Source organism: Haliotis rubra, unplaced genomic scaffold, assembly GCF_003918875.1.
Source record: "Haliotis rubra isolate DU_JTF1 unplaced genomic scaffold, ASM391887v1 Scf157, whole genome shotgun sequence".
Classification (NCBI taxonomy): domain Eukaryota; kingdom Metazoa; phylum Mollusca; class Gastropoda; order Lepetellida; family Haliotidae; genus Haliotis; species Haliotis rubra.
In genome coordinates this window covers 1338750-1362803 of record NW_025765525.1, presented here as the reverse complement: position 1 = coordinate 1362803, position 24054 = coordinate 1338750, and the positions used below count along the sequence as shown (strand labels likewise).

General features: G+C 39.1%; 1 protein-coding gene across 3 annotated transcripts in view; it reads left to right on the top strand.

Moving 5' to 3' along the window:
- The window catches only part of LOC124271084 (cytosolic phospholipase A2-like), a 107766-nt gene that overhangs the window by 65335 nt on the left and 18377 nt on the right, over positions 1-24054 (top strand). For 2 of the 3 annotated variants that reach the window (XM_046706156.1, XM_046706155.1), the window contains 4 exons: positions 19392-19463; positions 20933-20957; positions 22487-22568; positions 23271-23417. In XM_046706156.1, the coding sequence (XP_046562112.1) occupies positions 19444-19463; positions 20933-20957; positions 22487-22568; positions 23271-23417 (274 nt within the window). In that variant the 5' untranslated portion in view covers positions 19392-19443. Of the gene's footprint in view, positions 1-11774; positions 11851-19391; positions 19464-20932; positions 20958-22486; positions 22569-23270; positions 23418-24054 lie in introns of those variants that run through there. The other variant, XM_046706157.1, reaches the window with a different exon arrangement.

Here is a 24054-nt window from a genome sequence, read left to right as displayed (position 1 = left end):
ACACGGGTATGTACAACAGCTAATTCTCACAACATACTCTTATGGGCTATGTTTATCAGATTTGAGTTTGATTTCTTTGGATTCTATGTTGATAGTTGCCACAAGATTGTCTGTGTTGTTGAAGAGATATATTCAGTTTGAAAAGAGGCATTGCTTCAGGGAACCCCAAAGTCTTCATTTTGGACTTTTGACAAATTGACTGCTGCTCAACTCTCTACCTGACATAGAAATGTATGGATAATTTACTTTTTAATTACTTTACAAATTTGAGATATATATGGAGACATATTTGAAAGTAAGAAAGTAGTGCTGTTATCTCCTCTTGTATATTTCCATCTTTCAAATATTTTGGGAAGAGTTCTTGATTTGGCTCAATTCTGCTTTACCAAATATTGATCAGTTCAGAAGTGAGTTGAGATTTGAGATATAGTATTGAAAAATGTATTTTCTTTATCAAAAACTGTAACACCGAATTTTATTCTAAATGGCTCTTGTATCATGCCTTATTCAAAGACAACTGAATTAATTATATTCTTAATTAATTTGTTTGATAATTAAAAATAATCTTGTGTCTGTGTGAATGGTTTGTCTTGTTTCTTGAAATTTACACCTGTATCCCATTAGATTGCTGCATATCTTCTGACTGAGTCTTGACTGAAACAGGGATTCAGAAATAAGATTTACATTACAAAAAAAAAGAATCCCTGATTTGGCCAGGGCCTCCTTTCACAAAGCACTAAGGTGATCGTAAGTCACTAAGGTAACCTTAGTGCAATGTTAAAGGATGGGAGTTAAGGTTAACCTTAGTAAAGGTTGCTTCGAGAAAGGAGCCCCAGGTTTATGTTTCTAGGTCGGTCAGCTTAATACCCATGTTTGTTGGTCTCACCTCAAACAGCTGATACCTGCATTACTTCAGGCTTTCCCTAGACATCAAACAGACATGCAGCCGTATAACTGGAACACTGTTGCCCTTATTGAAAAATTCACTTGGAAGATTTTGATATGATTTTTAGAATGTATTGATTCCCACCAAATGTATATTTAAATGCTTCCTATTTAGAGAATTTAGGACCATGATCAAGTTGCCATACAGCATGAAAAACTTTAATCTATTTCATTGAATTGATTTGCCACTAGCGTTATAAATTAATGTAAATTCTAAGTAAAGAGTTATAGATGAACTGCTTCTTTATTACAATGGGGCGAAGGGGTAGCCTAGTGGATGTAGCGTTTGCTCATCACGCCAAATACCCGGGAAGATTCCCACATGGGTACAGTATGTGAAGCCCAATTTTTGTGTCCCCCGCCATGATATTGCTGGAATAGTACTAAAAGTGGCATAAAACTAAACTCGCTCACTGTATTACAAAAGGCGCGACATTTCTGTGTAGATTCTAACACCGTCATCAAGCACAGCTAGGATCTACATCAAAAAGGGGCGGTGGGGTAGTTCAGTGGTTAAAGCGTTCGCTCGTCACGTCGAAGATCCGGGTTCGATTCCCCACATGGGTACAATGTGTGAAGCCCATTCCTGGTATCCCCCGCCGTGATATTGCTGGAATATTGCTAAAAGTGGCGTAAAACCATACTCACTCACTCACTCTACATCAAAATGTCACTCCTTATTGTAATAAAGAAGTTATTCATGTATATGTTATCCTTTCTTAGTACTCCAACTTCTAAATGCCCTTCAAAGAAGTTAGTGACACGTGTCAATTCAAAAGGATTTGAATTTATTAAAATGTTCCTCTATTAACCCAGTATTTAATGAATACTTTTGTTAATAGGGCTGATTTTCAATATCGATCATCCACATCGATAATCATTCACTAAATATCAATTGATTATCAATAACGAAATAACTTTCAGTTAAATGTTTAAATGTATCCATTTTATATGACTGAAAATAAGCTGAATTCTTAACTTGACCCTTAAAATCTGTATCAAAATAGTATGTCCGTAACATAAGCTACATCAGCTGGATCACCAACCCGTGTACCCGTACATGGAATGCGGTCAAATAAGCATGCCAGTTTGTCCAGCTACAATAAATATGACATTTAGCAAAACAAAATATATACATATCCATTTTCTGTCAACTACACTTCATGTTGAGGTGTGAGTAGACGCAATATGATTGTGCTTGCTGTGAATGATGCGGACGGGAATTATAAATTGTCGGTAACGGTTGTCTTGTGGTCTGTGTTGGCTGCGATTAGGACCCCATCAGAGGGGGTCGGCTTATGTACGAACCATACCATTTTGATACTGATTTTAAGGGTCAAGTTAGGGGGTCGGCTTATCTATGAGATCGGCTTATCTACGGCACATCTTCTCGTCATAATTAGGCATACAATATGCTAAATATATGTATTGATGAAATGCGTTTGTGATCTTGGGCATTAGATGTACTCATAATTTCACTCAATAATGTTTATGGGGCGGTGGGGTAGCCTAGTGTTAAAGTGTTCGCTCGTCACGCTGATGCCCCGGGTTCAATTCCCTACACCATGATATGGCTGGAATATTGCTAAAAGCGGGATAAAATGTAACTCACTCATTTACTCACTCACTCAATAATGTTTATGTTAATTGCGACATTATCATGTGTCCTCAAATAATTAAAGGGGTGGTGGGTTAGCCTAGTGGCTAAAGCGTTCGCTCATCACGCGGACGACCCAGGTTTGATTCCCTACATGGGTACAATGTGTGAAGCCCATTTCTGGTGTCCCCCGCCGTGATATTGCTGGAATATTGCTTAAAGCAGCGTAAAACTAAACTCACTCACTTCAATACTTAAAATTTCCATTTACAGCAACCACGAAGATATTAGTGCTTTGATATTTTTATTCACTTACAGGGGCCAGTGTCCCTATATATGTTACAGTTAATCTGTCAAACCAGTCATTTGACAAAATGACTGCAAATTTCATCGAGTATCCAACAGTCCCCATACTCCACCCGGAGAGCGGAAGGTCGCAGGTTTGATCCCCGACCGCATCATACCAACAGACGTTAAATATGGTACTTGTTGGTCCCTGCCTGGCGCTCGGCATTAATGGGTGCAACAAGGACTGGTCGGCTCAGAGTCAGTATAATGTGTCTGAGTGGGGTATTCATGCATCACTGTGGCGTGGTATCTCAGTGGGCTAGCACTATAAAGCCAGCTTAAGTCTGGGCCAGTACAAGCAGCCGCACCTACACATACACACGCATGCACGTCGTCATATGAGCAAATGTTTTCAAGCATGACGTTAAACCCAAGTTAACCTCACCTCACCTCTTATATAAGGCAATCAAATGCATCTAATACAACATTATGACAGTTCTGATCAAGAAAACAGCATAGTGCAGAATGGACCTGTCCTAGGATATGTTTCTGTATTCAGATTTTTGGCTAGGGTATGTTTCTGTATATGGATATACAGAAAGGTACCTTGGGAACATATCTGTAGTACTTGTGCCAACAACAACCCCTACAGCTGCACTGCCTGCAAAAGTCCAATTTCCACCCTGGCTAAAACAGTCTGGAATTATGGAGTTACTTTTGGCTGTGGCAAGTCCAATCAAGATCATGTAACACAATTTACATTCAGTTCATAAACAGGTGTTTTGGTGCAGGTTTCAGATTTGTAGAGGATGTGAACTGTCAAGTGTCAATAGCAATTTTTCATTAAGTTCTATTTTCATATTAAGTATTTCAAGATTTTTTCCTACATTAAGCAGTCAAGAAGGAACATTTTTAAACCTTTGTGTGAATGAGTGAGTGAGTTTTAGGGTGTTGTCATAAATTTAGATAGGGGAGTTATGAGTTTGTTGGGGGTGTCACCTAATGATGGGGTTTGTTTTGAGTTTGAGGGATGTCTTGGATGTTTTGAGTGTGAGGGATGTCTTGGATGTTTTGAGTTTGAGGGATGTCTTGGATGTTTTGAGTTTGAGGGATGTCTTGGATGTTTTGAGTTTCTGGGGTGTATATGGGTGTGTCGTAAGTTTGTGTGGGGGAGGCTATGATGTTCTGAATGTAGGGGTGTCAGGAGTTACAGTAGCTTATTGATTTTAGGGCGGGACAAGTTTAGGTATGATGAATTTGTGTATGAGTGTTGATAGTTTGGGCCCTGCAGCTGTGGTGAGTTTGTGTGGTGGGTGAGTTTGTGTGGTGAGTGGGGGAAGGGTGAATTTGTGTGTTGGGTGAGTGTGGTGATGGAGTGTGGGGAGTTGGGGGAGGGTGTTAGTGATATCTTGTCAGTGTCAGGGGATATATTGTTAGATGTTTAAGTGTGGGGGAGTTGGGGGAGGGTGTTAGTGATATCTTGTCAGTGTCAGGGGATATATTGTTAGATGTTTAAGTGTGGGGAGTTGGGGGAGGATGTCAGTGATATCTTGTCAGTGTCAGGGGATAGGGATATATTGTTAGATGTTTAAGTGTGGGGGGATATATTGTTAGTTGTGGGGGGGAGGGGGGAGTGTCAGTGATATCTTGTCAGTGTCAGGGGATATATATAATTAGATGTTTAAGTGTGGGGAGTTGGGGAGGGTGTCAGTGATATCTTGTCAGTGTCAGGGGATATATTGTTAGATGTTTAAGTGTGGGGGAGTTGGGGAGGGTGTCAGTGATATCTTGTCAGTGTCAGGGGATATATAATTAGATGTTTAAGTGTGGGGAGTTGGGGGAGGGTGTCAGTGATATCTTGTCAGTGTCAGGGTCAGGGATATATTGTTAGATGTTTAAGTGTGGGGGGTTGGGGAGGGTGTCAGTGATATCTTGTCAGTGTCAGGGGGGGATATATATATATATTAGATGTTAGATGTTTAAGTGTGGGGAGTTGGGGAGGATGTCAGTGATATCTTGTCAGTGTCAGGGGATATATTGTTAGATGTTTAAGTGTGGGGAGTTGGGGGAGGGTGTCAGTGATATCTTGTCAGTGTCAGGGGATATATATATTAGATGTTTAAGTGTGGGGAGTTGGGGGAGGATGTCAGTGATATCTTGTCAGTGTCAGGGGATATATATTGTTAGATGTTTAAGTGTGGGGAGTTGGGGAGGATGTCAGTGATATCTTGTCAGTGTCAGGGGATATATTGTTAGATGTTTAAGTGTGGGAAGTGTGGAGTATCTCAGATGGGGCTGGGGTGAAGTGATACAGAATTATATTCTCATGGATCTTGGCATCAGACATAACAACAGCAGAAGTCAGTGTGTCAGTATGTATGTTCGTTCCTGCATGTATGTCTTCTGTGGAGGGCCTGGACAGGAAGAGCATAGGAAAGAATGTAGCGCCATAGGAAGGAAGGTCGAAGATCAAATGTCAAGAGTGGCCACTCACCTAAACAGGCACATAATCTGACCCCTGAACATGCGAAGAAAACCTAACCCTTCCGTAATAACTGAACAACTAGATTTGTAGAATAGGTTGCCGTTCCAGAAAACGATTGTAGCAGTAAAGTAAAAGATATCAGTTACATTAATGTAGACATAAACTGTTGTAGAACTAAGGATGTTTTTGTACAATGTTGCCAGGACTTATTTTTATTTCAATCAGTGCCCATTGCAAGACTAGGATGTTGAAAAAGTCCAGGGTTTTAACTGACGTTTCACTTGATGATGGGAGAGTGAGTGTGTCTCTGAGTGATCTTTTGTCAATGTAATTATTGCCTTCCCGTGGAGGTCAGTGTTAGAATTGATCTTCAGTAACCCATGCTTGTCGTAAGAGGCGACTAACGGGATGGGGTGGTCAGGCTTACTGACTTTATTGACTCATGTCATCGTATCCCAATTGCGCAGATCGGTGGTCAAGCTGTTGATCACTGGATTGTCTGGTCCAGACTTGATTATTTACAGACTGCCGCCATATAGCTGGAATATTGCTGAGTGTGGCGTAAAACTCACCTCACTCACTCACTCACTCACTCACTCACTCACTCACTCACTCACTCACTCACTCACTCACTCACTCACTCACTCACTCACTCACTCACTCACTCACTCACTCACTCACTCACTCACTCACTCACTCACTCACTCACTCACTCTTGCTATTCATCTGCAATCTGTATTCACAGACTCAAAGAAATTAAATACAGCCTGGACTAGTGATACAATCACCGACAAATAAGGAAAATGGAAAATGACACATGAGGGTTAAATATCACCCATGAAATCCAATAGCCAAATTTGTAGTCACTTTTTTAATTTCGAACACTGAAGTTCAGGTGCTTATTTTCCAAACAATCTGTAAGTGTAGCTTCAATATGCTGGCCATTTCATTGATCATCCAGCGTCAATGCCAGACCCCTCTCCATGGAGCGTAGACCCCAAGTTAAATAATTGCGGACAGTCAATATTTGGTTGTTAGGTGTCTACCCTACAGACACAGATTATATACCCATCAATAAATCTTTTGATGATGGATGACCGAGCTGATGTGACCAAGTGGGAGAGGAGCCCATACCGTGTGTATATACCACAAATATAACCCAGCCACTGGCTGGTGATACGTACCACTGTCTTCAGTGAGTTGAAGAGGTTACAGGTCGCGCCGATTAATTTGCTGCGAAGAAAAGAATGAAACCAAAAGAGACAATTTGCATCTTCTTGTAAGTCCTCAAATATAAATAGGTTCGTTTTGTTTTTGAAAATATTCTTTTCACTAACACAACATATAATAAGTACCAATGTCCTCAGTGATTTGAAGAGGTTAAAGGTCACGCCGATTAATTTGCTGAGAAGAAAAGAATGAAACGGCAGAAAAGTCTTGATTAACGTTTGCATCTTCTTGTAAGTCCTCAAGCATAGATAGGTTGGTTTTGTTTAGTAAAATAATGTTTTCAACTCACAAAATATTTGTAATCTGTTGTTGAGAGAAAACCTGGAATGAGTTGTAGGGGGAATAGGAGGAAATCTTGATAGGCTCACCAAAACATTATAATCATATTTTGGTAGTGTAATATAAAGTGGACATCATGTAAAATTGTGCTTTTACATTTGTAAGGGTCACTGCAAAGCCACTCCCTTATGTGTCACAAATTGTGAATTGAATCGGAGTGTGTGATTGGCCGAAAAATTCAATGTGATTCTAAACCCAGAATTTTTTCTGTTCACATAGATAATTAACTTTGAGAACATACAGTAAAAAAATGCATTAAAGATGATGCAGAGTCATGTACTTTGACAGAAGTAAAAAATATTAAATTTAACCAACATATATATTTGTTGAAGTTTTTATTATCTGGTTTACGAAACCACCTGTCATAAAAACATTGGAATCATTGAAGTTTTGTATTGGATTTCAGTGCTTTTCTCTTCTGACAGGTGTATTTTTGGCCACCAGTATCTTGAAGATTTATGTGAGAGGCTGAAGTGATATAGTTTTATAAGTGAGTGGGTTGGGTTTTATGTAACCTTGCTTCAAGGCTGTACTGAATGCTGAGTCCATGGATGTATAGTAATTCTATCCTTCGAAGAGGCAAGTCTAGATAAGCGGACAGTACCCCAGTCTGTTATTTAGTATTTTTCAGAAATTATCATTTAAACTTTAATTTTTTTACCTGTGAAAGACTTGTGAAAGTCTAGGTTTTATGCGACTCACTAATATCCTGGCAGGGAACATACTAGAATTGGGCTTCACCATCCTGGGGAAGTGAACTAGGGCTTTCACGGGTACTCGAGTACTCGAGGACGAGTCGGGTTTAGCTGGACTCGAGTCCATTTTCAAGGACTCGAGGACTCGAAAAGGGGAGATAACTCGAATTATTGACATTGACAGACTGTCTGCCATGTGCTAAGCATGAGCGGCCGTTAACGTCTAATATTAAGATATGATATAACTTTATTATGCCGGAGGAAATTCTTATACATCCAACTGTCTCAATATGAATATATACGCAGTTCACAAAAATATACACAATAATTACATGCTCAAAACGAATGCTATTTACACAATAAAACTGACATGATATAATTCAATTAACCACATAGGTAAAGAGGCTGAATAATTCTAGTTGTAATCACGTGATGGTGATTCAAAATATTTGTTGCATTCACGAATACTTGATGGTATGAAAGACTGTCGAACTCTGTTTTGAGGGAAGGTAATCGACAGCAGCGTCCAGGAGGAAGTAGTTCAAAATGGTGAGATCAAATATGTCAACTATCAAATCTAATTTTAGTTGCCTTTGTGACAATCTGGCGCTCATAGATAAAGGGAATATACTTGAACACCCCAGAAATTTTGCAAGCGGTATTAACAATTTTGAAAAGTTTGTTTTTGTTGCAATGAGACAGACTCCCATACCAACATAGAAAATTGTAGGCCAACACACTTTGAATAAAGGTTTGATAAAAACTGTCATTACGGTTTTGTCAATGCCTTGACGATAATAATGTTCAGAATCAGAAATTAAGCCAGTAACAGTGGCGTCATCTGCGAATTTCACAGTAAACACGTCATATATTGACAAGTAGCAGTCATTGGTATACAAAACGAAGAGTCCGGATGAAGGAACACAGCCATTTGGTAATGCAGTAGAGGTTGAGAGAAAAGAAGATTGATAGCCATTGACACTGACATACTGAGTTCTATGTACCCTGAATTCTTTAACCCATCTGATAATGTTTTTATTAACACCTAGATTAAATAGTTTACTCCTCACACGGTGTGGCTGTATGGTATTAGTTGTTACAAGTCTGCAGATGAGAGTAAATATTATACATCGTTTGAAATTTCACTTCTTAAAATGATAAGGTAACTATCTTGACAATTGATAGACATGGAGAAAGATTAAAAAAATCAAATGTATGGGCGTATCTTGATCTGGATAGAGAAAGGAGAAAAATAACCAAATGCCGCCTGTGCGGTATATCACTGCGTTTTGCAGGCAGTACAAGAACTACGATGAAAAAAACATTTGTCAAGTAAACATCAAAATACTGATTCTGACCAATGGGAAATGTTAGTCACATAACGATATAAAGTCGGAATGAAGTAAGTGTTCACTTGTTTGATCGGAACACATGTCATGCAAGTTACGCTATTGTTTGCTTGAAAGGTATGAATTTCGAGTACTCGGGTCCGAGTCGAGTCTCACCCCTCGAGTACTCGAGTCCAAGAAAATGGACTCGTTGAAGCCCTAAAGTGAACCCAGATGTTTGTCAGCACTAGCAAACACTTTAACCACTAGGCTACTCCAACACCCCTGATGGAGGTGTAGGCAAATGTTGTTTCAAGGTCTGTTTGGTGTAAAATAAATGCTAATCCCATCAGTTTGGTTGTATTTGTAGTCTAATTAGATTGATGTTTAGATAATCCATCTGACCTGCGAAGATCTGGATCAAAAGTGGTCTTTAGAAACCCATGTTTGTCGTAGGGGGGCGTCTAACAGGATCAGATGGTCAGACATGCTGACTTGGTTGACACATGTCATCGTATTCCAACAGTGTAGATCGAAGCTCATGATGTTGATCACTGGATCATCTGGTCCAGACATGATTATCATACAGACCACCACCATATAGCTGGAATAGTGTTGAGTGCGGCGTTTAACAACTAAAAGATAATCCATTTTATGTGGTATCTGTTTCTGTATTCTACACATAATACCTCAGAAATGTTGTCATATTGTCATGTGTTATTGTCCTATTTTTTAATTCCATTGATTGCCATTTGTTTTATCACTAAGTGAGGTGAGGTGAAATTGGGTTTAACGTTGTGCTTGAAAATATTTCGCTCATATGACGACGTGCATGCGTGCGTATGTGTATGTGTATGTGTATGTGTATGTGTATGTGCGGCTGCTTGTACTAGACCAGACTTAAACTGGTTTTATAGTGCTAGCCCACTGAGATACCATGCCGCAGTGAAGCATGAATACCCCACTCAGACACATTATACTGACTACAAGCTGACCGGTCCTTGTTGTACCCTTTAATGCCGAGCGCCAGGCAGGGACCAACAAGTACCATATTTTAACGTCTTTTGGTATGACGCAGTTGGGGATCGAACCAGCGACCTTCCGCTCTCCGGGCGGAAACTCTAACCACAACACCACGGAGGCGCTCTTTATCACTAAGCTTCAGTTGTTTGTCTTTGTCTCACGTTGCCTTATTTTAAGAAAGCAAAGCAGATATTATTTTGAAACACCTGAATGCATGCGAAATTGTTGAAGAAGTTGAATAACACCTAATTCTTTCATATAACAACAGTTACTGCTATGGTATGAAAGTATTAGGTGCTTTAGACTTTAATGGTAAAAATGGTATTGCTGCATCAGTGACCAAAGGGAGACAACTCCCTGAATCCATTTCATGGTGATTACATCTGAATTCATCTTCAGATTTAAGTGAGTGAGTGAGTTTAGTTTTACGTCTCTTTTAGCAATATTCCAGCAACATCACAGCAGGGGACACCAGAAATGGGCTTCACACATTGTACCCATGTTGGGAAGCAAACCAGGGTCTTCGGCGTGATGAGCAAATACTTTCACCACTCGTCTACCCCGCCGCCCCTTCAGATTTAAGCGATGTGTCCAGATGTGTGGACATGTTATTTTGCATATGAAGGTTACGGAAACATATTTTGCCCAGATCCCTGCTCCAGTACATATTGAGGGGACTGGTATCAATACAAAATGATGCAAGATGTGTATGATACTGTTAAGCTTTGCAATTGTTTCAGCAACATTTCAGCAACCCTAAAACATATATAAAGTTATGAAAATTAACTGCAAAATATTATTTTCGATTGACGGATAAAAAATATTCATATGTCAGTTTTACAAAAATTTACACTTAGAGTGAGTTTAGTTTTCCGCCGCACTCAGCAATATTCCAGCTATATGGCAGTGGTCTGTAAATAATCGAGTCTGGACCAGACAATCCAGTGATCAACAGAATGAGTATAGATCTACGCAATTGGGAACTGATGACATTTGTCAACCAAGTCAGCGAGCCTGATCACCCGATCCCGTTAGTCACCTCTTACGACAAGTATGGGTTACTGAAGATCTATTCCAACCCGGATCTTCACGGGTTATTTACACTTAGAAACACAAGTGTAAGATAACATTTGTTACACTTGACCACTTTCAAAAAGGCATTGTGTACAGATTCAACAAATGTCCCACAAGGAGCTTTAGGTTCAGGACACTGACTTGTCGATGCGGCTCTGAACTGAAAATGATATGGACAAATGTCATAAAAGTACAAATTGTACGCCTCAGCAAATATTGCGCATGAAGATATTTGAAACCAGGCGTTGAACTTTACCGCTCAACTCAAATGGTACCCATAGGAACTTTGCCCTTTTAGTTCAATGGGTGCTCTTCCCATGACTTGCAAATATTTTTGTGGGTGGTATGCTCTAGAAAAGTAATAATAAAATTGGACATAAAATCACAATATATATTTGATGTGTGGTTGGGTGGTCCAATAAATATCCTTAATCTGAGTTACTCCAAAACAATATAATACATCTTGTATGATTAGTGTGCACATGCTGACTTATGTCAAATGACATTTTCTAAGTTAACAGACGATGTTTGAGGTGTGAAGTAGTATTGCTACAGTTAATTATTACCTGGTTCCTAGGTGTATCTAGGCCTCTGGTTAGGTTTGTATTTAACAGGCTATGAGTGTGAATTTTTTCCTGAATACAGATACGATTATAATGTTCATTTTAAAAAATCTATTTATCTCCATATCTCCATTGTTGACATTAATTATCTCAACCAGGACACAAGTCAGCCCCTTCTGTTGTAATTCATGCTGAACTAGGTCACGGGTAACTTTCACACATAAGGCCCACCCCTCTGCATTGAGCATACCTGTATTTGACGAGAGAATACCTCCACACTCAGGTAAGAGATGCTTAGTTGGCTTCAGTTCGAACAGGTGTGGCTGAAAACTCTACAGAGGTGAAACAGAATAAGAGGACATGGATGTTGCCTTTGTCATTGTAAGAACACTTTTGTAAGTGAAGAGTGTATCTTTGTTCAATGCTGAGAAATCATAAAAGTGTCTTATCCAATTCATGAAGCAGGCTTTCTTATTAGTCTTGCTCCAAAGCTGTACTGTACATAGTTCAACTAATATAAAGTAATTCTAACCTTAGGATAGGCATGTTGAGATAATCAGACAGAGCAGTTGCCGGTCTTTTATAAGGGTAACTTGAGCATAGAACTTATGTAATCTAGAATATATCATTTAAACTAATTATTGCCTTAGCGACCTGGGCAAGCTAAAGCTGCTATTGAACTAAGACTGGGCAGTACACTAATCTACCATTAGGTGAAAGAATATGTTTTGATTTCTCAAATAAGTTGAAGATGAATGTCACAATTTTATCACACTGTGCGGGAATATGAGCCTTTTAGGCATATGCAAAGAAATATGTTCAGATTTTATTGTTTATAAATGAGGTTCGAAAGCATTGTTTCTTTTGTTTGCTCTTCAATATGTTGAATTGATGTCAGAGCTTGCAAGATTTTCACATCATGATAGCTGGGTTTATCATTATAGTAGTATTGTGGGTCTCTTTCTCTCTCTGTCTGTCAAGTGTCGTCTCTCTCTCTCCCTTGTCTTCTCTTCTGTTTGCTCTCTCTTCTCTCTCTATCTCTCTCTGTCTGTCTCTGTCTGTCTGTCTCTTCTCTCTCTTGCATCTGATCTCTCTCTCTCTCTCTCTCTCTCTCTCTCTCTCTCTCTCTCTCTCTCTCTCTCTCTCTCTCTCTCTCTCTCTCTCTCTCTCTCTCTATCTCTCTCTCTCCTCTCTCTCTCTCTATATATATATATATATATATATATATAGGGAAAATAAGGAAAGTACAAGTGTTCACATGAAAGTATGCAAAGTGTACCTGGGGAAAAATAAGGGAAACACTTATTTTTCCCCTCTCCTCAGTATATATATATATATATATATATTAATGCCAATCAAAGTCTTTCAGAACCCTCAATGGGTAGCTAATTACTGTTTTAATGACACACAGGATTATAAATCTAAGTTTGCTTTATGTAGAGCATTAATAAATTCTCTTTGGCTGGCTGGCTGTATGTATGTGTGGCTGTTCTCAGTGAGTGCTTGTATCAATCCAGTATCTATGATAATTGTCGTAACAGGGGCTGGAACAGTTTAATATATGGGTGAATCAAATGGTTTGATTTCCATGTACGTTAATGATGATTAGTAGATAAGGAGACCTCCCCAGGTATGTCCTGTTGTCTTTGTATAGATCAGCATGTTATGTTGTTTGAGGGGGGGATGAAACAGTTTGGGTTTTGATGTAGCATTTTTTATGCTTACTGACTGATCTTTAAGACTACAAATTCAAGCAGGCCCAAACTTTGCACGGACAGGAGGCCAGCATTTTTACTGAGTCTGTCCATTACCCTTTGTCGGTTCAAGGCAAATACGAAACGTCAGCGCAAAAGAATGGTCTTAACTATCCTCAGGCAAAACAGCTGTGAAAACTACAATGACACAGATAGTTCACCCTTGCTTAGTGTCAAGAAACTCCAACTCTGACCTTTGTCATTGAATGACATTCACACGTTTACAGTGCTCTTAAATATTTCAATATCACCTCTGATCCTGCTTGATAAATTTGCAGAGGGATCTTATATAGCAAAAGTCAAAGTGACTTTTCTGTAACTTTCTTTTGAGTACCGTATATTACCGTATTTTGAGGACCAAAAATAAGCAGTCTGTAGAAGGGGGTCGGCTTATCTATGGGTTACGTTTTTTGTCAAACGTTTTACACTTTGCGTGAACAAAAAACAGAAGACAACTTTGTCAGTAAAGACGTCAAATTTGCAATTAAAAATCACTAGACAAGATTATTTACGTTTTTTTAAGTTCTAAGTTGTTTTTGCTGGGCATTGTATTATTTGCAGGGATTAAGATAACCGTGTGTATTTGAGCCGGAAATAGCAATCAGCTGTGCACACGTTTCCCGGCAATCAAGTTCAAACATGCACAAAATATTACGGGATGAATTCTGACGCAGTCATCAGTAACACATAATACAGTGTACTATTGTTTAACCCAAAGAAATATATCCTAGCATTGTGTCATTCTAATTACAGTTTTTCCTCTGTAAATGTAAAATATATATAATCAACACTAAGGTTATTTGGTCCCTCATGATTGTGGTAAGTGGAAGTTGTACGCACATGGAATGGGGTAAAATACGCAAGCCATATAAATTCACACATATTTACCGATGTTACTGTAAACTAACAGTCCATGGAAAACGAGTCGATATTCAGTTCCTGATTGTTGTATGGGGTAAAATAAGCACGCCAGTTTGTTGACATGTCATCGTCCAGCTACAATAAGTATGATATGTAGCAAACAAAATATATTATCCGTTTTCTGTCAACTACCCTTCATTTCTATGCATGAGTAGACGGAATATGTTTGCGAATTCTTTGAATAATGTGGACCAAAGTTATAATTATTGGTAACTGCCAGTTGTCTGTGGTCTGTGTTTGCCGTGATTAGGACCCCATCGTGGGGGATCGACTTATGTTCGAACCATACCTTTTTGACACTGATTTTAAGGGTCAAGTTTGGGGGTCGGTTTATCGATGGGGTCGTCTTATAGACGGTCATATACGGTACTACTTATATAATATACAGTAAATTAAAAAGGTATTTCACAAAAATGTTTAAAATCTTGTTAAGTGCTTAATCTGTAATGTAATGACCAGCAAGATTGATGTTTGTTAGAGTTATCAAGTTCAAAATCATCGATCCTCGACATTATTGCTGAAACACTTTTCTTTTTCTTAGATATATGGTGTGTTGGAAAACTACACAAATTTACCGGGAAGTGTCTGTTTAGACTGAAACAATATGTTAATGATTGATTTATTGTTCTTGATAATAAGGAAGGAAACTGAAAGAAAATCTTCCCAAATTAAATTGTGGGGTTAATGAATCATCATAACAGCATTGTGCTCTTTACAGTGTGCCAGCAATCCAAACCAAATTGGTTGGAATATTGAGGTTTCCAGATTGGTGAGGTCAGTGTTTCTTTTGCTTTGTGAAACTTAAATAAGCAGAAGAATTGGTTGGAATATTGAAGTTTCCAGATTTATGAGGTCTGTGTATCTGTTGCTTTGTGAAATGTAGAATAGCAGAAGAATTGGTTGGAATATTGAAGTTTCCAGATTTATGAGGTCTATGTATCTGTTGCTTTGTGAAATGTAGAATAGCAGAAGAATTGGTTGGAATGTTGGGGCTTGTTGATTATCGAGGTCGGTGTATCTGTTGCTTTCTGAAACCTAGATTAGAGTGAGAGAGTGAGTTGGGTTTTAGGCCGCTTTTGGCAATATTCCAGCAACATCATAGCGGGGAACACCAGAAATGGGCTTTACACGTTGTACCCATGTGGGGAATCGAACCCGGGCCTTCGGGATGACGAGCGAATGCTTTAACCGCTAGGCTACCCCACCACCCACCTAGATTAGAAGGTCCATGGTCCAATCCGCATCTGTATCATACCAAGTGACCTTCAAAGATGGTACTTCTTGTTACCTTGTCTCAGCTGTAAGGGAATACAGCATGGACTGGTTTGCTCTGAATATATAGTGTGGGTTTTTCATGTGAAAGGCACAATTTCACACATTTTTTACAATATTTTGGCCTATATTATATATATTGGGGCATATGCACTCACTTTGGCTTCCTATTGATGAAATAGAAGACTTATTATCCCTGATGACTTGCCTGAAATCTATAATTGAAACTTCAAGATGATCAGCATCCAAACAGAGAACACTTGCCATACAATTGCTCTGTACATCGAAAACTGTCACACATGATGTTGTCGGTGTTTGCCAAACTGGTTTCAATCAGAAGTTGCGTGTGTGTTTTGTAGGACTAAGTTCTGTCTCCAGAGGGTTTATAGGATATTCGTAAATAACACTCCAAAGGTCATTACTCTATGGGGTTCGCTTGAAATAATGTTCAGCTGGTAGAGGGCAACGTTGCATTAATTCATTCGAACTTTTAAATTTAATATTGTGATCTAAATACATAAATATTTTGGGATAAATTATATGGTAGCTTCCCCGAGGGCTGGTACTTAGTATTATTGAGAGAAATGCATTATATTTTTAGAGACCCATAAAGATCTTCAGTAACCCATGCTTGTCGTAAGAGGTGACTAACGGGATAGGGTGGTCAGGCTCACTGACTTGGTTGACACATATCATCGGTTCCCAATTGTGTAGATCGATGCTCATGCTGTTGATCACTGGATTGTGTGGTCCAGACTCAATTATTTACAGACCGTCGCCATATAGCTGGAATATTGCTGAGTGTGGCGTAAAACTAAACTTACTCACCCAGTCACTGTATTTTTAGAGAAGTGTGGTTTGAAATAGTGCCTTCAAGCACTGTCATTGTATCTGAGTCAGCTAGTGCTAAAAACTGCATGATTCCCACCTTATATAAGCAGTAGGTTCTTACATAAAGGCAATAAAGTTTAATGGGATGTTAAAACGCTCTTCATCTCACCGTGCTTGCCATAACAAGGCGACTATCTTGTCGTAAGAGGCGACTAACGGGATCGGGTGGTCAGTTTCGCTGACTTGGTTGACTAATGTCATCGGTTCCCAATTACGCAGATCGATGCTCATGCTGTTGATCACTGGATTGTCTGGTCCAGACTCGATTATTTACAGACCGCCGCCATATAGCTGGAATATTGCTGAGTGCGGCGTAAAACTAAACTTCATCTCACCTCATAAACTTGGTTGTATGATGAGTCAGCAATTTAGTTTATTATATTCTCCTATGCTGTGTTCTCTTCTTTTCTTTTTATGTTTTGAGAATGTCCATACAAATAACCATTTGCTACAAAGTTTTACAAACCGAAAATGTCCGACAGTGAGAAACCCCAGTCAGTTGACCTTGATTTTCATTCACGACATCTTATCAGTAACTCAACTTGTCGCAGGTGGAAGTTATCAACTTGAATGTTGTAAAACGATTGCTACCGGAAACCAGTATAAAGAAAAGTCAACTTTGATGACCTTATTATCAAACAACGGGGAAAATATATGCTGCAGAAGAAGAAAAAATCATGGCAGCCATCATGATATACTCTGCAAAAAAAGAAACTTACAAGTGGAAAAATTAGAAACAGGTGACGAGTTCTGATGATAGTCTTACAAAATGAATAACAAATATGTATTTCTGATGTCTTCATACATTGGGAAGGATTTGTGTTGATAGAAAAAAGTATGGCCCCAAAATAACAAAAATAATTGGGAAACGAAAAAAGCGACCACTTGCAATTGGGACCAAAGCAACCAAACACACCAACATAAAATGAATGTGCAAATGAATTGTTGTACTTAGAGAATTGAAAACCCATCATTTTCAGTCATCACAATTGTACAGCAAGTGAGAAGTGAAAACATGTCATGATATGTACATGAAATGTATCAAAAACCTCTGCAGACAAGTAAATACTAAAATTAGTTTGGTCTTGACTAAATTGATTAAAAGCAAGAAGCCAACTTTAATGACATGCTGGTAGTTGTGCTGACTCAACAAATATCAGTCATACTTGGTTAATGAGTTGTTGTATATCGGCATGTATAAGGCAAGTTGTTCATGCCTAGGATTAGAGGGTTTGAAGGGAGGTCACCTTATGCATGGGGTGGTAAATCTAATTTTATTTCCAGCTGTATCACTTTCAGGTTGCACTGGCATGGTCAACTGGCAACAGCAGCCATTGGTGTCTGACAGTAGAACTTAGCATTTTGGGCCTTAGGATACAGCACCAAAGACTTTAAAAATACGCCATAATACCCTTTAACTTAATGTGATTTTGTTACAAAGCGCGTTCTTCAAACCAAGCCCTATGACACCGGCATAGCATCAAGGTTGTCTAGCTCAGCGAGTGCGTATAAGCTCCGTTCATTGATGTTACATGTGTGCTAGCTATGGCATTGAATAAGCCCAGCGATGTTGAGAGTTTACAGTTGTTCAATCCGCAATTTATGGCAAGCACCAGTTTATGAAAGCACTTTATTTTAAATATATTTTGTTTCGCTTTCAACATATTTTTTAGGACTAAATGAATTATAAATGGGAACTAATATACATACAGTTTAGCGTTTAGCTCGAAGCGGGGGATATAGTATTAGGCTCCGTCCGTACGAATTAGAATATCTTGAGAACTGTTGACTAGATTCTTTTCATATTTGGTACCTAGGTTCATCACAGTATAAGAAAGCTCCCAGTCGGGTTTGGTGACCTTGACCTTCATTTCAAGGTCACTAGGGGACTTTAACGTTTTACTCTTGTGAGCAAGATATCTCTAGAACCACTCACTGGATTGTCTTCATATTCAACACCATGCTTTATCTAGGGAAGGCGCATGATCTAGTCGATTCTGGTGACCTTCACATAATTTTCAAGGTCACAGCGACACTTTGAAGATTTCATCATGTTGACCTGAAGATTAAGCTTGTCAGCGAGATACCTCAAGAACGGTTTCATTGCAAGGATTGGCAAATACAGGCATCAATAATTATTCAGTCAAACAACATGGTGTTGAGGTCGATTGGACTCACTCACTCGCTCTCGTGTCCCCTGCTGTGATATTGCTGGAATATTGTTAAAGCAGAGTAAAACCATACTAATTCCCTTATTATTACACTGTAAAAACACAACATCTTGAACACTGGGGAAAATAAGGAAATCGTGAACACGCTTACTGCATGAATTCATATAGATGTGTATTTTAGATAACTAGGATGATGATGAATACTACAGGAATGGAGATAAGTCACTACAACTAGGAAGGAGATACATGTATGTACAACTAGGAAGGAGATATGTCTTGGTGATGCGCAGTGGAAAATAAAACGATTGGGCAGAGCTATGCAAATTAACTAATTCCTAATCAACTAAAATTTCGAACTTACCTTTTGGCCTAAAACAAGGAACTAAACGTGATAACTATTATAAGTGAGAAAACTATGAAATTTACAAAGAACTAAACGTGATTCTCTTAAGTGATTCTAAATGAACTTTGAGATGAAACGAACTGCTAAATACCGCTAATTTTGAAACTACACATCTAACATCTGAGTCATTCGTAATTCTAAATAAATGCCAACACACGACATGTAACGAACAACACCGAATGGCAGAAAGGAGCGAATGCGCCGTGTATCGCTGATCACCGTCTTATATATACAAAACCTACTCGTTTTTCCCGTGCATTTCACCGGGTGTGTTCGGGTGATACGCCTAGTATGCACTGAGTGCGTTTGAGAGAGCAGTTTCAGTGATAAAACCAAAATGCCTTCAGACCACTTGGTAATCAGGGATATAGAAGCTTGCATTACTGACATTTGTTTCTTATTGTGATTCCAGGAACATGGCCCACAGCAGATGACCTCAGACCGACTGTGAGAACGTCCGCACCATGTCATTTAAGTCCAATAGGTCTGTACCAATCTGTGCTGTATCATTCATATTACAGTAAAATACCTGTATAATGAACTCCAAGGGACTACTGAAATTAGTTCGTTATATCCGTAGTTTGCTATTCACTTTTTTATATGTTTTATATGTTTTTTATACTTTTAAAACAGTTCGCTATAGCCGATGTTCATTATACCCATGTTCATTATAAAAGTATTCTACTGTACTTAATTTCAGACTCACGGGCAAAACAGAAGTGCTTATCCTTTATTTGATTGGGCATAAAGCTGTCTAAGTTTGTTTATTTTGAGAGTAAACAGTCATATGTTCATAGGAGTAGACAGTTGTAAATTATGTGAAGTAGAGGGTATGTGCAGCAACAAGGATATGTTGCTACCGAAGAAGGGTTGTATCTTTTACTTTGCAGAAGCCTGGTCCTTGACAACATGGCAGTTTTTTGTACAGTGTTACCTCCCTTAGGCATGCCAAAAAGTGTATGATAGTGAGTTCAAATCCCAGTTCACCCTGATTGTTTGTTGGTTTGTTGGCAGCATTTACACCATGCTTTATGCTTTCTCCCACAAGCTGTCATGTGGTTGGGTAGCCTACTGGTTAAAGCGTTCGCTCATCATGCCAAAGACCCGGGTACGATTCCCCACATGGGTACAAAGTATGAAGCCCATTTCTGGTGTCCCCTGCTGTGATATTGCTGGAATATTGCTAAAAGCGGCGTAAAACTCACTCACTCACTGTCATGCTGGAATATTGCATGGTTCTATGTTGAACCCAATTCACTCTTTCACACCATAACTGCAACAGGTGAATGTGTCGACTCCTGAGAGTTTCTATGGCGTCAGACCTGCCTTACACGACCCATGAAGACCCGGGTTAGAATTTATCTTCAGCAACCCATGCTTGTTGTAAGAGATGCCTAATGGGATCAGGTGGTCAGACTTTCTGACTTGGTTGACACATGTCATCGTATCCCGATTGCGTAGATTAATGCTGACAATGTAGATCACTGGATCGTCTGGTGCAGAATCGATTATTTACAGACTGCAGCCATAAAGCTGGAATATTGCTGAGTGCGGCCTTAAACAAAAAACAAACAAATCTGCCCTACATTTAAAGACATGCGCACACCATTTGTTGTCTTAGCAATAAATGGGTACCCGATAGGAAGAGAAGGTATACTCCTCAGGTAACTGAGAATGAAAGAAATACCACAATAAATATGCATGTTAAATACTCATCAGATCAGTGTACAGCTCCCTCACTAAGTTCCATTTGTTCATGTTATTTAGGGTGTAGGGATAGCCTAGTGGTGAAAGCATTCATTCATCACGCCGAAGAACCCGATTCCCCACATGGGTACTAAGTGTGTGAAGCCCATTTCTGGTGTCCCCTGCCATGATATTGCTGGAATATTACTAAAAGCAACATAAAACCATACTCACTCGCTCACTCATGTTTTTTAATATTTATTTCAGGTTTGATCCCTTTAAAGTATTTGAGGTAGGTACAAAGGTTTCAAACTTGTTGATGACCTCTAATTTGTAGTTGACCCAGTCTGCGGGCCACTCATCACCTAAAGATAGTTAGTTATTGTCCCCCGCCGTGCATTTAGCGCGAAACAGGGGATATAGTATTAGGCTCCGTCCATCCGTCCGTCCATCTGTACATACGTATATATGTATGAACGAACGAACGTACATCCATACATATGTACGAACGACTGAACGTACTAATTGGAATATCTTAAGAACCGTTGACTAGATTCTTTTCATATTTGGTAACTAGGTTCATAACAGCGTGTGAAAGGTCTCAGTCAGGTTTGGTGACCTTGACCTTCATTTCAAGGTCACAAGGGGACTTTAACGTTTTACCCTTGTCAGCGAGATATCTCAAGAACCGTTCTCTGGATTTTCTTCATATTTGACACCAAGCTTCATCTAGGGAAGTGCAGGGCCCAGTCGATTTAGGTGACCTTCACATAATTTTGAAGGTCACAGCGACATTTTGAACACTTCAGCATGTTAACCTGCATGTTAAGCTTGTCAGTGAGATACCTCCAGAACAGTTCACTGGATTTTCTTCATAGACTTTCAAGATTTCTCTTGAATGTTTTTGATAAGCAATTTCTTTATGACTATTTTTGCATGTTTCATACACCATGACATTCATGTCAAGGTCAAAGTGCGTCTTGAAAATATTTGTGTGTTTGAACAGCTACAGAGCAAGATATCAAGAGAGGTTGACTGGTCATGTTTTTGTTGACATTTAACTTCATCTTAAACTATGACCTTCACTTTCAATACTTTTAAAGTTTGATTTGATAATTTGCGGCGGGGGAATGTGTCACCTAAGTGACAACTGCTTGTTTATATTTGCGTTTTGAGTAACTGTTGATGAATGGGAACACAGATGGACCATTTATTTACTCATGTTTAGCATTATTGCTTTTTGATCAGTTTGCGATATAAAAACAAATCAAGTTTCTGTTTCCCTTAATTAGTTTTACAGATGTGGCCATTGCACATATTCTGTGACAATATATGGTAAAACAACTTGTTTGTGAAAACCTTAAATCATTTCATGTCTGTGTTTGGCTGTTTTTGTGTTTTTGTTTGCTACTGCTTTGAAGTCATTGTTCCTTAAAAAGAAAAATACTATATAAAGCAACTCTTGTTATTTATAGCAATGTGGACATTATTAAAATTAAATTAACGTTTGAGATCCTGCTACAGAAATTAACAGGATATATTTCTGTGAAAATGTAACAGTGTATACATGACAGTGTAAACGGAGTGTCATGAGAAGTAGATACTTTCAGGGATATATTTTTTAAATATTTTAGTTAATATTTTTTGTTACCAAAACTGACTGAATGTTTATGGATACTAGTACATACACGGTAAGGTTCAGAGTGAGCATCAAAGTATATTTTCTTGACTATGGACAAATTCCAATGATTGTGAAGAATGGAATGTATCTACTGCAGTGATTGTAAGTTTGGCTTAGTCTGTGGTTGTTTATGTTTCCAGGTTCATCACAAGCCTTGCACTATCCTCACCATCCATGTGGGCCAAGGATACAACATCACCAAAGGATGGGCTAAAGATCTGGGTCAGTCACCATGTGTAGTGCATCAATACCAGCCTTGTGCATTGTCAGTGTGTTGTAAGCTGTCACTGTCAGCGTTGTACGCTGTCACTGTTGGTCTTGTACACTGTCACTGTTGGCTTTGTACGCTGTTGCTGTCGGCTTTGTACGCGGTTGCTGTCAGCTTTGTATGCGGTTGCTGTCAGTGTTGTCCACTGTCTCTGTCAGCTCTGTACACTGTCACTGTTGGCATTGTATGCTGTTGCTCTCGGTGTTGTACGCTGTCACTGTCGGCGCTGTACGCTGTCACTGTCAGCGTTTTACACTTTGGTGTCGGTTTTGTATGCTATGTGTTATACATAGACTGTTAAAAGTTCATGAATTCATGGCAAAAAAACAGTGGTGGAAAGTTCTCACTGTGGAAATTTCCATGCATTTCTGTTTATTTAATGTAAAAAAAGAAAGAGAAACAATTTAACTTTGAATCAAAGGGAAAATTACCATTTACACGCATGATCATACCTATGTATGTACTTACTACACTATACTACCACTATACAACACACAATAGATGAAGATGTTTCTGTCCCTAGAAGTTTTATTTCCAATTTTGAAGGATAGGATACTGAAATGAATGTAACAAAGCTTTAAATTAACAGGTTGTATTTACATTGTCGTCAAGCTTATTGAACACCTGAGTATTGTAAAGTGTGCCTTTCTCTACAGTGGACACACCTGATCCGTACATCGTCCTGTCGATCAAGACGTCTCCCTCAGGATGGCAGAAGACCACTGTGAAGGACAATGACATCAACCCAGTCTGGAATGAAACCTTCACGTTCTTCCTGGACCCGTCGCTGGAGAATGAACTGGGTAGGGGTGATTTCTTTGTTCTTTGAAGTCGGACACAGCAATATTGTAGCGATATGATGTCAATCTGTACCTAGTTAATTATTGAGCAGACAGTCTAGTGATTGATGTCATGAGCATCAACATATGCGATTGTATAAAATTTGTGAACCATGTCAGTGAGCTGCCCTTAGACCTCATTAGTAGCCTCTAAACAAAGCCTGATTGGGGGGTAGCCCTAGTGGTTAAAGCGTTGGCAAAAACCATGAGTAGATTCCCCAAGACAATGTGTAACCCATTTCTGGTGTCCCCATTTATTGCTGGAATATTGCTAAAGCTCTAAAAACTAAACTCAGTCAGAGTCTAAACAAAAACATGAGTAGTTGAAGACTTTAACCCACTGCCCGTTTCACAAAGCTCTCGATCTAAGTAACTTTTCACTGTAGCAATCGACTTACTGTAGCATAGAGTCGAACAGTCGCGCTATGATTGATAGCTTTGTGAAACGGGGCCCAGGTCTTTACTGGGGTGATGTAGTGGTGGTAGTTTGGGTTGTGGTAGCAGCAGTGATTTTCTCATTAGTAGTGGATGTTGCTATACTAGGAGTTGTAGTGGTAGTGGTAGTGGTAGTAGTAGTAGTATTTGTAGTAGTCGTCATCGT